Raw genomic sequence first — 14,703 nt, forward strand, 5'->3', positions numbered from 1 at the left:
GTTGAATATCTTTTTACACACCTGCAGGAAAAAGATTTTCTGTTCAGAATTACTGATGACCAGAAATAGTGGGAAGAATTTAAGGCTGACAGTAAAAATCCTCTCTCCCCGGCTGGTGGTGTAAAAGAAATGTAAACAGTGGATTAAGTCTGGCAGATGTTTACAGGAGGACAGATCAGTGGTTTTGTCAGTGAAAGAAACAAAGATGATTTTATTGCTGTTAGGACAGCAGCTCTGGGTTGCTCCAGCTGCCTTCAGTCATGCGTTATAAAACTTGAGTCAGCACAGGGGGGGTTGCTGTCTTCTCGCACCACAATGAACTGACGGCTGCTCTGCATGCAGGGAAGCTTCTGGCAAAGTTGGGGTCAAAGGTGAGGAGTCTGACCTCTGGCGGAGGTTGCTCCCTGTTTCAGATATCCAATAAGAACATCTAAATCAGTGGTCATAAACTGGATCTGGTTAGTGCACCATCAGCTGGGCTACAACATATTAAGCTGTTAGAGCTAGCTCCTCCTAGCTAGCCGCTTTAATAAACTATCAGTGTTTTGGCATTAACAATATAATTATTAGTCAAAAAGGTTTTCTTTTTGTCTTTTTGCATAATCATAAGTGATATTAGTTAGGCGAGTGGTACACTTAATAAATATCTTGTCTACAGCATCTGAGGTAACCCAAAATGGTAAGTGCGGCAAACTGTTGCTAACTGGCTGCCGTGCTTGCTCCCATCATTGAAGATGAGAATGAAATGTTTATTTTTAGGCTGTCTGATGTCCAGTGAAGACAGAGGCCAGTATGAACTAATCCATGAGAGTAAGTTTAGGACTTGGCGGATAGCTGAGTCAGAAAATAATGTCGGTCTTCATAAGCCCTATGACCGAAAGCCAGGTCATACCAGACAGAATTTGTCCCACAGACCAAGATATCATTACCTCTGACCTCCATGGCACCCAGTACCAAGGTTACACGACAGCTCCTATCTACTAATAAACAAGACCAAATTAAGGTGTTTTTACAACAAGGCTGCCCTATATCCGTCTGAAGAGAAACCTAAGAGAACAAACTTTTCTTTTTCTTAGTTTAATCCAAAATTATTGTAATGTGTCCGATTTTATCAGAAGACTTTAAAACCATGACAGAAAAATGCTCTTATTATGTAACAACCTCACCTCCATGTTGAAATAAGCTTTAGCCAAATGCATATTATGGAAAATTAGAATTGAAAAAGATCCGAATTTTCTGGGTGATTTTCTGAGACAAACATCCTTATTTCAAATTGTATCCAATTTAGGGGCATGGAGGGCTGGAGACCACCACAGCTGTCACTGGATGAGACGTGGGATACAACCACAACAAGTCAGTTACCCATGCATGCATCACAGTCCCACCTGTGGTCATTTTGAAGTTACTAGTTAACCAAACATGCATGTCTTTGGTTTGTGGGAGAAAACTCGAGGCAATTCTTGCACTGACAGAACCTCAGTGCAGAACGACATAAAAACTACTATTTTTATGAGAAGAAAATTGAGCTAAATTGTGACAACAACCACTGCTAGTGTCTGATATTGACACATTTTTAGTTAATGATTATTGCTACATTGTATTTTTTTAATTCTTATGTTGCAGTGGATCAAATTTCTTCAGGATGAAACAGAATGGGGAAAACATACTTCTTTAAAGGAACAGAGATTAAACAGACTTTTATTAAATGTAGAGAATATTTATGTAAACTAAGAAAAACCTTAATATAGACTGAGTTTACTGCGTATCTTGATAGTAAATTCCACAATTAATATACCAATTTTAGGGGGTTAGTTTATAGAAGCAGCCTTTGTTTTTGCTTCATTCAACTGATATCCACGTTAGGATTAATAAGGCTTCATTTTCTTATATCATGTGATTGTTCTGTGACGTGTGTGTCAGGCTGTCTCTAGTTCCTTTCCCACCTTTCCATGAGTGTAAGTCACAAATTATGTATTATTTTATCATTACAATGTTCCATCAGAACATTTTACACCATGAAGTACCCTTTCAGAAGATAAAATAGATCCTGATAGATCTAATGCAACAAACAAGTGAAACAGTAAATCACTCAAAGGAGATATAGTTTCTAGAGTGTCACCACTCGAGTTCGTCTTCATAGTATCCACATATAGATCTACAACTTACACCTAAGAATAGAAAAATAGGAACACGCCCAATGTAGGCAGGGAACAAAATGTCCCACCAGATGCATCCCACCAATCCCAAACATGCCTGCCTGATAATGAATACACCCAATTTTACTCTCCAAACACCTCCTGATTCCTTATATAATCTGCAGGGAACACCTGGCTGTCTCGCTGAGTACTGGAACATCCCAACATCACCACTCCTGCCCTCCCACCGCTCTGTATCCTCTTACACTTATTGGGAGTTTGAACCAGTTTTTTTCATGGTGACAACGAGCACATGACGGAGCGCTAAAAGAAAAAGTTCAGCCAGTCTGAGTCAGAGGAAAGACGAGGAGGAGGGAGGGAAGGGGAGGAGTATATAAAACCCGAGTCAGCATACGCTGGTTCAGACCGGTTTTTGCCCCCCTTTCCTTCCCCTTCCCTTGCTCTCCTCCTTACCTCTGGCTTACTCTCTTTATCACATTACGTTTCCTGCATTTGGCTTCTCCCTCTATTTTTGGCTACTTTTCACATTTTCCTCCCTCATTTCTTCCTCTTTTGCTTTTTTCTGTTGTTCCCCTCAATGATTCTGTTACTTCATTTCCCCTTATTTCCCTTTTCTAGACATTAAGTTGCAAAGTTGAGTCCTGAATATAAACAAAGAAAGGAAGTACTGCATGTCCTGCTACGTAGCGCTTTTTCATTAAAACCAAATAAATCAGTCTCTCACAAATATAAAAAAATCTGGATGTTGGCTCATAACATGTGAAAAGGTCATGAGCTCCTGTGTCCAGTTTGTGAAATTGAAGAAGCAAAGTTTCCACGCCGTTTATACTTCCAGACATGACAAGTCTCAACATTAAAAAAATGACCAGTTACTTTTTTTAATTAACATATTTTCAGCAAAGACTTGAAGAAAAATATATTTGAATAAAATCTCAGCAGCAAATTGAATACTGAAGAGAATTGATTATCTTAGTTTATTTAGTTTTTCATGCAGTTTTGATATTTAAAAGATGAATGAGCTTTGGCATTTTTTTTTTAAAACTGCATGTTTTCACTTCTCCAGCAAACGGCAAGAATTTATTCAAAGTGAAAGATGCAAACACTGCGAGGTTTACTCTATGTTTTTCATGCTTTAGCAGGTTTTGGTTGAGCAGATTACACACTGTCATTAGTGACATCTCCCCGACGCAGAGGAACAAGTCATCCAGCTGGGGACAAAGTCTGATGGATTCTTGACTCAAACGTATCATTTTATGACATGTTGTCTTCTCAGCAGAGCATGTTCAAGTACACAAAGCTGTTTTCCATTTGTGACCCCACAGATGAGAAGGTTATGTAGGAATATGTTGTGTTGTTCCATAGAGACATTAAAAGCATCTTTTATTTCTTACTTTCCAAATACCACAATCAAAATGTCCAAAAATAAACTTGTTCCGAAAGTTGTTTATGGCTGTTATATATGTGCTCTCGTGCATAAACAAGCAGCTCTGGTGACAGTGAGACGTATGTAGACTTTACTGAATGGTGACAGAGCTGCTTGCAAGCACAGCACCTGTGGATCTTACAGACATGCATCACAAATTAAAATACAAGGCTTTCTTGTTGTAGTATTATGTCATTATAATACTTTGCAATTAATCTGGCCACACTACAAAGCACACTTCTCAGATTTTAGTTAGGATTTTACTGTATAAAATGGATTGAAAAGAGCTCTTAAGTCATTATTTTGCTTTTTGCAAAAGAATTACTTAAAGACAAAAACCTTAGTAACGTAATGATGATATGTTTCGCACAATAAAAAGTTTACATGTCAGACACAAGACCCAGCTTGCATTTTTTAAGCAGAATTTTAGAGTTTCAATTATTAAAGGTTTCAGACTAAACAGCAATTTGCTTTTGAAAAGCTATGATTGAACAAAATCACCTCGTGTGACCACATGAGTCATGCTTTATTTCACGCCCTCACTTCATTACATGGCTGTGAAAGCCTGATGTGTCATTCTGCACGTACATAACGGAGGTCATACTTACAAGCAAAGCAATAAGCAAAACAATCAGCTTTGCATGTTAACACATCAGTTAAAGCAGCAGCCGAAACTAGGAGAAAACTCAATCAGCTTAACAGTGGTTGGTCTTTGATTTATGAGTTAACGTTTTAGCTTTGGTCTCTAGTAGTTTATCAAAAGTTCAAATCTGTCACATTTCTGGACACTTACTGCCAGAAAATATATGTATTTTTTAAGGTTTGTGGAAAAAATAGATTTTTTTTTAAATTGCCTTCAAAAAGGCAATTTCTACCTACTGTAAGTCATCTTCACGGCCTCCTCAGTACTGCACTGTCATCTCGCAACAGTAGCCTGGAGGGGAGAAGTTAAACGCAGACTGTAAAGTGGACCTTTTGATTTTTCAGACCCATAGTGGTAGGTGGCAATGTTTCGGGTTACATGGCAGGTTTTCCCATTTTTTTTATCCTGATATTCACACCATGTGCAAAACAAACGGTTAAAACCATGGTGGTGCATTTTCTTGTCAGGATATTTATTCTCTCAAGCCACAGATGAAGATCGCCAGGGTTTTATTATTTGACAGACCTAAGAAATCCAAGTTATTATAATTTAGTTATAATTATTTAGTTTTAATATAGTCAAGTTAATGACTGAACTTATCATTATTTACTTGTTTCATTTCCGCTTTTGTGAGGATCTTTACTTCTATTTTGCTGCACTTTTCTTCTCCGTTCATGTGTACATTTATCTGATCAGATGTACTAATATACTGTGATTTTGCTTGAAAATACCCAGCACTGGTTCAAATGAACATACATTTTTTACTTTTGCAACACAGCATGCAGCTGATTTCAGCAAAACCACAGAAGAATATGTAGTGCTTTACTACAGCTGTCGACCTATTGTAACTTGGGTACTTCACAGTTATTTTGAAGACAGAAATAATATTTGTCTAGCCATGACAGGGAGTGACTTTTTATGCCTGACATGACAAAACAAAATACACACAGGTGTTTTAAAATGAGTCATAGGCAACAAACTGTCTGAGACAGAACCACAACAAGCTGAAAATGTTCAGTGGTATCACACAGCTCTTTTGTCACATTAACTGCCTCATAACAACTTGGCAGTCTTCATTTCCATCCTATAAGTATTATATGATTAAAAAACATCAAAAGCAAGCTCTCTAACACAGTGTGTCATTTGTGATAGAGGTGCAATCAAAGAGCAAATGATAGTATTCTGACAGGAACTTAAAGAGTAAACCTAAAAGAGGATTCAGTGTCACACATATGCAGACTATCATGAGTAACAGAACAAGCAGCATAAATAAATCTTTTCAGGAAATCACTGCATGACTTGAAGGCTGTATCGGCTCAGGTAAAGAGAATACTGGAACGTTAAAGTGATTAACAATAATATTCCAATATACTCTATATGAGATGTGCTATAAGTGGCAGTAAATTTTAGTCATCAGCAGGATATTCTTTTTTTTTTTATTTCATCAATAATGAAAAAACATTGGGTGTGAATACTTCCCACGGTCACAGAACAGTGAACAAGTAATATACAAACATGCCATACAGGATGGAAAGAACGCTGTCATGCTGATATTTACAGAGGTCCTCTGGGAATACTTTTCCTTTCAGTCTTTTATTCTGGAATAATTTTCGTAAACTACAAAGATGTGAAAGAGAAACTCAGCTCAGCTGAAATTTAACTTTAGGCATGAAACATGTCATCGTACCTGAAACTTGGTAGTGAAAAATCAACAGGGACCAATTCTGAGTGATTAAAATTAGGTCAGAGTGGCGTCAACCTAGAACTCATTATTTTATCTTATTTCACTCCATTTGACACACACACACACACACACACACACACACACACACACACACACACACACATATATATATATATATATATATATATATATATATATATATATATATATATATATATATATATATGTGAGGATATAGATAGATAGATAGATAGATAGATAGATAGATAGATAGATAGATAGATAGATAGATAGATGTGTGTGTGTGTGTGTGTGTGTGTTTTGAGTGAGTGAGAGAGAGAGAGAGAGAGAGAGAGGGAGAGAGGAGCAGAGCACAGTCTGCTAAACTGTCCTGGACTCCAGACCTTGTGTCACGAGAAACATTTGTTGAATTGTGAAACATAAAAACAGTCAATGAACCCCAAACTTTAAATATATTGAAATCTAATGATTAACCAAACAAATACTTTTCTTACCCTACATGTCACATGCTAATGAAGGCAGATACACCCTTTGTGTTTAAAGATTACACAATTTCTAGAAGTTATTTCACAAAACACTCAAGAATGATGTATATATGAAGCTGGCAATGACACAGCAGCATATGTACATTTTAACCCTTTACCCCTCAGTACTTTTGTAACCATAACTAATTAGTTTTAATATTTTACCCTTGTCTAGTATTTTTCGTCACCCAACCCCAACCCGGAAATGACTAAATATTGTCATAGTGTGTCATATTTACATGTAACCAAGGAAATCAACAAAACAGCTTCCATGAAAGTAAAGGACATAATGTAATAAAGGTCATTCGTTGAACTTGAAAACACATAATGAATGAACGATTAAAAGCATTGCTCATAACATGCCATTAACAGCCCTGCTCATTCACCCTTATTAGGGCTATGTGGAGTGGAACTACTTAATAAGTTGTATTTCCTGCCATATGACATGACGCAGACATACATAAGTTGCCATTCTGTGAACTCTTTTCTTTGGCTCCGGCCTGATCCATCCAGGTCACCGCAGTACTTTTATTTCCACCCTCACTGCACTTTGGGTTATTGGCTGCTGGCAGGCCTTCAGGCAGACAGAGGGAGAACTTGAGTAAATGTGTGTCATCTAGTGTGGATGATAAGGGTACAGTGGGGGTGCCAGGGAGGGGGAGCTTTTAAAACAGAATGCTGTGTCACACGGCTACATATTCGGGATAACTCCCTGTTTAGACCGCTCACCCTCCTCCTCCTCCCACCTGCAGCTTTCCTCTCCATAGATATCATGTGTGGCCGCTGAGTCAGAGCTGCCCAAACTGGCTGAACTCCCACATGATCACTGCTATAAAGGTGTTAACCATCAGTGGATAATTGCTTCTTTAAATCCCTTCAGAGGCACACGGTATGAACTAAAAAGAAACAAAAAAAACCAAGACTGATCAGCCTGTGACGTCTTCTGCCCTGAAGCTCACACTTAGTGGGAAATTCTCAGGAATGTTTTAAACACGAAAAGTCTTCCCTTTTTGGTTGTTTCTACTAAGATAATCAGTAAAACCAAGATTAAAATTGAGAAATATACCAGTTTTCAATATACTTTGCCAATCCTCAATGATGATCTAATAACCAGTAGGTCACCGGTTGTTCCTTTCAACCAAACCAGCTTTTGACGTTATGGCACATTACACACATTTATAAATAAATGAGGCAAATTAATCTGGTTGCAGTGGCCAAAAGTTAGCTTCTGAGTGTACTTTCTTTCTTTTTATGGTTACCAAATTCTGGTTTGTGGGATGGTTTTTGTTACACTCTCCATTCATGGAAAATAGGTTGCACATCTTGTTTGCTTTCAGATTATAAGAGGTTACAGTCACTTTTAATGACACCCACTCATGACCTCGATCCTGCAACAGGTTGTATTTTAGATTTAGGTAATACCCCAAAATATTAAAGCAGCTGTAAGTCTAACATTAACAGATGTGTCAGGCTTTAAGTTTAGCATGCAGCCGGAGTTCCTACCACTTATTATCTTGTTCCAGTCGCTCTATCTAAAGAGTGTCTTTAAGTCCACAAGCGCCAGAAACTAAAATTAAGAGTCTGTCATTTTTGCTGACACAGCAAAGGGCTGTCTCTGTCAAAGACAGCAGCCAGAAGAAGGCAAGCTAAAAGACTTTTAAAAAATTGTATACTTAGCTTGGAGGAAAAACTTTGTGTTGTAAGTCATGTACAGGTTATATTCAGTAATAACACTTATATTATTGTTTTATTCAAGTTAATGAAATAGGAAGAGCAGATTGATAGATGGGATCTGCAGTGGATTTCATCTGGAAGTGAAGGTGGGACACAAAATGGGTAAAATATGCACACCTTAAATATAATCTCATCAAGAAGACAGAAAAGCTAAAATAAAGAGTTTAGCAGATATGTTGTGTCTTTTTCATCTTCAACTCAATTCTCTTTAAAAAAAAAAAAAAAAAAGTCACAATAAAACAGAATAACACCAGTTTACAACTGGTGGAAACAACATGCTTCACTACAAATGTTCAGTCTAACAAAAGCCAACTTATGGTGGAAACTTAATACTGAACCATGTCATAAAAATAACGAAAAGAAAAATACTTTTTAAATTTTTTAAATTCTTCTCATTGATATGATTCCTTCCAGAACATCTTAAAAGCACAAGACATCGTGAAAAGTTTAGAATTAGAGAAATGAAGTCAAATGGAATTTATCAACACATGTTTTAAAACAAACCAGAACAATATGATAAAATAATTACAGTAAGATTTCAGTTGTTCTATTGAATCTGTCCAGCGTGCTGATTTGCTACATCTAACATGATATTTCTATAAAATGTAAAAGTAACTGCCTCTCAATCATCATCAGGCAGAATATGTGCTTCCAGGTGGAGGGTCAGGGGTTGGATAACCACAGCATTTATGTGTCAATGAAGACATATAACCCCCCCAGCTCTGATATGTTCATTAATGTTACACTGTAAAGAGCCACATACTGCGCAGAATGTATATAAAATATGCTGTAAAAGTACTGCTTCAGTGTTGAGTAAACAGGTGAATGAGAAATATAGTAAAGTCCTTAGTTGAACTAAAGGTTTAAAAGGTATTATATGATGGTACAGTACTTAACTTCCCACACATACAGATACAAGTTCTTATTCAAGTACCAGCAGTCATCTTAGAGATGCATATTCAGAGTTAAGTGTTCTTATAGTATTAAAACTTGGGGTGGCAGGGCACATTTTTTGTGAGCAGTTTTAGGTAACTGACTACAGGCCCTTTCAGTACTGGAGCTCCCTCTAGTGAGTCTGATGAATATAATCAACAGAATCATTCCCGAGACTTTTTCTAGCAAATTGTCTGCCTGACCACAGAATTGTAATGGAATAAGCGGTTCGTAAAATGAATGAATGAATGAATATATATATGTATGTATTTATAAGAAACTTGTTGGTCTCTCAATTACTTTCCAGATTCAATTATTTATTTTCATCCCACACAAACGTAACTAATTCAGATGTTGCGATCAGATGAAGCTTTTAGTTTCATGGACATGGTTATGGATAGATTCCCCAGATGTTGTTTCCTCGCAGCAGTGTCAAGCCAGATAAGAGATAGAATCCTGAAGTTATTAGTTTTTATTTTGGCATAAATGGTCATGGAAAGGGTTGGGTTGTGTGCGTGTGTGGGTAACGTGCGTATGTGTTTTTAAGTGTGAAACTGTTTTTTTTATGCTGCTAAGCACTTTGATATGCTTCTGCATGAAAAGAGCTATACAAATAAAACTTGATTTGATTTCATTTGATTCATTGTCCCTGCAAAGAAGTGTTACACTGGGACTTGAAAATAAAACACTTGACCTTTACCAGTTTGAAAGAATTCATTTGTTTGAAACATCAGGTGATTTCATCTGATATATTTTCTGGTTAATAATTCTTATTATTATTATCTTTCATACATCTAGACAACATCTGCAGGATTGTCACTGATATTTTTGGTTGTAGCCTGTTAGCATGGAAGATGCAGTAGTCCTATCTAGGGATATGCTTTGGTGCAATTTATCAATAAAAGACAATGTACATCATAGTTATCTGTGAAGACATGCTGATGATTGGTGTAAACCTTACTTTGCTGAACTTTGTGTCAGTTATTTCCATCCCGCCAGGACTGGTGGAGGCATCAAACTTCTGAAAATGGTAAATGTTTAACTGAGCATCTAAAATCCTTTAGACTAATTGAATCTAATTGTTTTAAATAATCTGAATTTGCCAAGTCATTTCACCCAACTGGCTGGTTTATATTTGTTATGCAGTTATTTGTGTGTCATCCACAGTTTCCAAAGCAATAAATAAAGAAACTGATGCTTTTAAGAAAAAAAAAAAAAAAGAAAAAAAAAAAAAGCCAAACAGTAAACAGAGGTAGCATGTTACAAAAAAGATTTTTTTGTTCCCAGCATTCTGAACTAAAAGGTATCTCTCTCAAACTATATCTTTAAACAAAGAGCTGTGTCAAAAGAAAGATACTATCCATATCCAAATCCAGTTGGCTCAACTTTATGATTATCTCTGGAACACCATGTGGCTAATGTCCACTTTGTTTGACAGTAGCCTTTTGGCATGAAGCTCCAAGGTCCAAAATCATTAGATTGTTTTCCTCTGATGCTGTACTTAGCCCATTAATTATCATGCCCTGGCTTCCTGGCTTCACCTGCACTTATTGGTCATTTCGTCATTTGTACATCTCATTTGGGAGTACTGCCACCTGCTGGTTATTTGATGTACAGCAGTCCTGTCATGTTTTACATGTGGGTGACACACTAGTCTGCGATGGACTGGCGAGCTGTCCAGGGTGTACCCTGCCTGTCGCCCAAAGCCGGCTGGGATAGGCTCCAGCTTCCCCGCGACCCTGAATTGGAATAAGCGGTTTGGAAAATGAATGAATGAATGAATGACATACTAGTGGATCTGTAACCCAAGGCAAAATCAATTTATTTGCAAAGCACTTTTCATGTGCAAGACAATTCGAAGTGCTTTACATTAAACATTAAAAGCATTATAGATGGTTTAAATAAGCATAAAAGACGACAAAAAGCAAAAATCCCAATAAAATCTTAGATTAAAGTAAAGTAATTAAAAGAAGTTAAAAAATACTTTGCACATGTCATGCATATGCGCATGGAAAATAAATGTTTTAATCTGGATTTAAAAGGGTCTTTTGGTGAGAGTTTAATCTCCACTGGCAGTTTAAGAGCTCTGCTTGGTTTATTTTCTTTAAACATGTCACAGATGTATCCTGGTCCTAAACCATTCTGGGATTTGTAAACCATCAGCAGGGCTTTAAAATCTATGTTGTGCCTGACTGGAAGCCAGTGTAAATATTTTAAAACTGGTGTGATGCGTTCAGACCTCTTCCAGTCCCAGTTAAAGCTCTAGCAGCAGCATCTGGATGAGCAGCAGATGTTTAATGCTCTTTTCAGGAAGTCCTGTTAAAAGATCATTCCAGTGATCCAGTCAACTGGAGATGAACCCATGGATGAGTTCCTCCTGATCTTTCTAGGATATTAAACTTTTCCTTCTGTTGATGTTTCTGAGTTGGTAAGAAGCTGTCTTAGTGAAGCTTTGATTTGGCTGCTGAAAGTCAGATCTGAGTCTATATCAACACTCCAAGGTTACAGACTTGGTGGTTTTGAGCGTCTCCAGGTGTTTACCAATGCTGACCCTCTCTCTTTGCTATCAAATAATAGTCTCAGTTTTGTCTTAATTGTAAAAAAAAATTCTCTCATGCAGGTTGTTTATTTGCTCCACAGTTAGTCGGTTGGACTGTAGCATCTTTAAACATAATGGTATCTGTGATATGTCCCCATATTGGTCATTTTAAAGTCAGATTAAATTAATCTGTGCTAAACGTGGTTGGCTATATTAATATAGTATCAATATATAAATCCATGGTTGCCTATAGGGTATATAACAAGGATATTATATCAATCAATTATATTAATAAATGATTGCTTGTAGCTGATATATATGTATTTTTGGGACATATGTCAAAATGTTCCCAAACTGCTGGTGTCCTTTGCCTTGTAGGTGGGTCCCCTATGTCTCTAGCACGTAATGAAACATTTTCAGCAACAAACAAACAAACAAAACCCTACAGGGACCTCGATGCAGGCTTCATTTGCACACGCAACCCTTTGCTTCTCGATGCAGGATACGTCGGGCTTCTTGAGAAAAACATGACCATGACATAATAAAGGTTCACTGGACAAAAAAAAAAAAAACATGTAAAATACAAAGTGACCTATTTACTCTGGAGAAACATAACGACATAGCTTAAAATCCCCAATTAATCTATTCAATCATTCAATTTACGTTTTTGTTCGTTTGTTTACATGTAAAATATAATTACTATGACCGAGTCTTACTAACCAGTTACAGTACTGGTTTCACTTTCGTTTCATCAAAAAAGGCTTGCTTCTGAGGAAAATCGAAAGACAGTTTTCTCTGTGCTGTTTCCGCGCGTCGACGTCCAGAAGTTATGGAGAAAAAAGTTCCTGAAACACACGGGTAAGTTTGTTTACTGTCGTTGCATTTAACTGGATATGCTGTCCGTAACATGACAGGTCTCTGTTAATCTGGACTGGTCAAGCTCTAACCCGGACTGGTCCCATTTGAACCCGGACTGGCAGATGTGTGCTGCACCGACCTCCGGGATGTCTGAAAAGCCAGAGAGAAGAAAACGAGTTAGATATCCAAATGTATGAGGAATAGTTTATAGTTTATAAGAAGCACTTCTAACCAAAGGAGACAGGCTGAGAACACACCCCACAAAGCTAAACGCTTATTTGTGCTCAACCCATTGCTTATTCCCATTTGTTCGGATTAAAAAATAAGGTTCCCGCTTAAAATGGTTTATTTATTTGTTCATTCATAAACTAGATAACCCAAAAAAGCACTCTGAGAGCGCAAACCTCCGCCAAGGCATTTAAAAAGTTTATGGATCCAAACGCCTCTAAAATTAAATTAGTTCTTCCTTTTCACATTTCCAACCAGTCCTGAAAACTTTATGAAAAATCCATCCATAACTTTTTGAGTTATTTTGAACACAAATAGACAAACAGACGGGGTTAATTTAGTTTTTCTCTTGCCATCCAAGTCGTTATAAATCTTTTCTTATGCAAACTTTTGATGTTCCCAGGGTCACCAGAGTACACATTTTTACTGCTTTTTCTAATGTATTTTCAGACATTTCAGTACGTTAGATTTGACATTTGGACTGTGTATAAAACATGTAAACAAGGTTGCTTAGTCTGGGCTACCTGTACTGTGTTGCATTTGAGCTGAAATAAAAGATCTGAACGTCTCCTTTATTGTTGTCACAGCACAAGACAAGGGGAAAAGCAAACTAGCTCAACCGTATTTCTTCAGAAAATGAACAAAGTTCTTTAAGTATAAAGGCTGTCATAGCTTCACATGATGTCAGATTTCTCATATATTTTTATTATTACCATTATTGATGACATTTACAAGGGATTTGTTTAATATTTTTGCTACTAAGTTATATCATTAGCATATCCATGAGCACATTACAGCATTTTATCTGCCTCTTTAACGCTACTTCTCTGTACTAACATCACTACTCAGGTTGATTTTTACACATCATTGCACCAAGTCTAAATTTGTTCTTTCTTTACATTTATTAAATCGATGTTGTTATACTTATGTTATCTGTATGATAATTATTTCTATGTAAAACCCTTTAAAAAATTCTGACAAAATCTTTGTTACAATTTAAAAGTTTAGATCAGCTTGTAGCAATTTTGGCTTCCTGTCAAGGTGACATCATAAATAACTCCAGTAAGCAATTTATTATTCAACAGTTATCTTCTGTAAGTGAATATCTCTCACTTGACATGATTATAGTTAATGTGGAGAAAAGGGGGAAAACATTTGGGCATTGAACCTATCAGGGCCTTTATTCAGACATGCTGTGATGTGCCAGGTAGTGGTTTAGTATAATAAAAAGGAGTTTTTCTGGTGTATTTTTGTATGTACGAAATATGTTACTATTTATATGAAACATTATTATGAAAACACAGATTATTTTATGTACCTTTTGAATATTTTGTGCTCTTCTCTTATCGGGATCTGTGACTTGTATTCTCAGTTTTGGCTTTACTTTTGGTGGCCAGAAAACTTCACCTTTTGCCAAATCTTCCTTCACCCTGGGTGCAGCTGACAAAGATGTTCCCAACACAGAAAGCACCAGTTTGACTGCGATAAAGGAAGATGCAACTTCAGCCAAACCAAGTGAGTCACTGACATGCTGAGATTTATGTGAAGACCAGTTCTGATCCAGAAAATGCAAGTGTGGTGTTTAGAAAAGCCCTGGATGTAAGAATTGTGAGAAAGATCTTAATGTTTTTTTTTTTTTAATATGATGTAAATGTAGTTTGTAAAAACGATTGTAGATAATTTTGCAAATCTCTGTGTATTCTAACTCTGTTTAAAGTGAATATTCAGTGGAAAGCTATAATAACACGGCACTCTCAGTGATCCTTATCAACATTTTTTTTAGCTCTTCAACCAAAGTTGGAAGAACAATCGAGAATTTGGAAGTGGGAAGGAGAGTAAGTCAGATTTCAGTTGAAAAAATTTTCCTCTTACTTTATTTTAACCATTTAGGTCATTCTGTAGTTCAAGTAAGATCATCCTGAGTTCCTTCCTGTTTTTACATGAATGGATAACTAACCCC

The 14,703-nt window shown here is 36.8% G+C and overlaps 1 protein-coding gene across 1 annotated transcript in view; it reads left to right on the forward strand.

Moving 5' to 3' along the window:
- Positions 1-14,703, forward strand: part of ifi44g (interferon induced protein 44g) — a gene marked incomplete at both ends in the record, with an annotated part of 41,212 nt that overhangs the window by 21,687 nt on the left and 4,822 nt on the right. Inside the window, 2 exons of the mRNA XM_079245573.1 lie at positions 14,116-14,258; positions 14,527-14,578. Coding sequence (XP_079101699.1) covers positions 14,116-14,258; positions 14,527-14,578 — 195 coding nt within the window. The remainder of the gene's footprint in view (positions 1-14,115; positions 14,259-14,526; positions 14,579-14,703) is intronic.

The sequence above is a fragment of the Telmatherina bonti genome, assembly GCF_933228915.1.
Source record: "Telmatherina bonti genome assembly, chromosome: 8".
NCBI lineage: Eukaryota > Metazoa > Chordata > Actinopteri > Atheriniformes > Telmatherinidae > Telmatherina > Telmatherina bonti.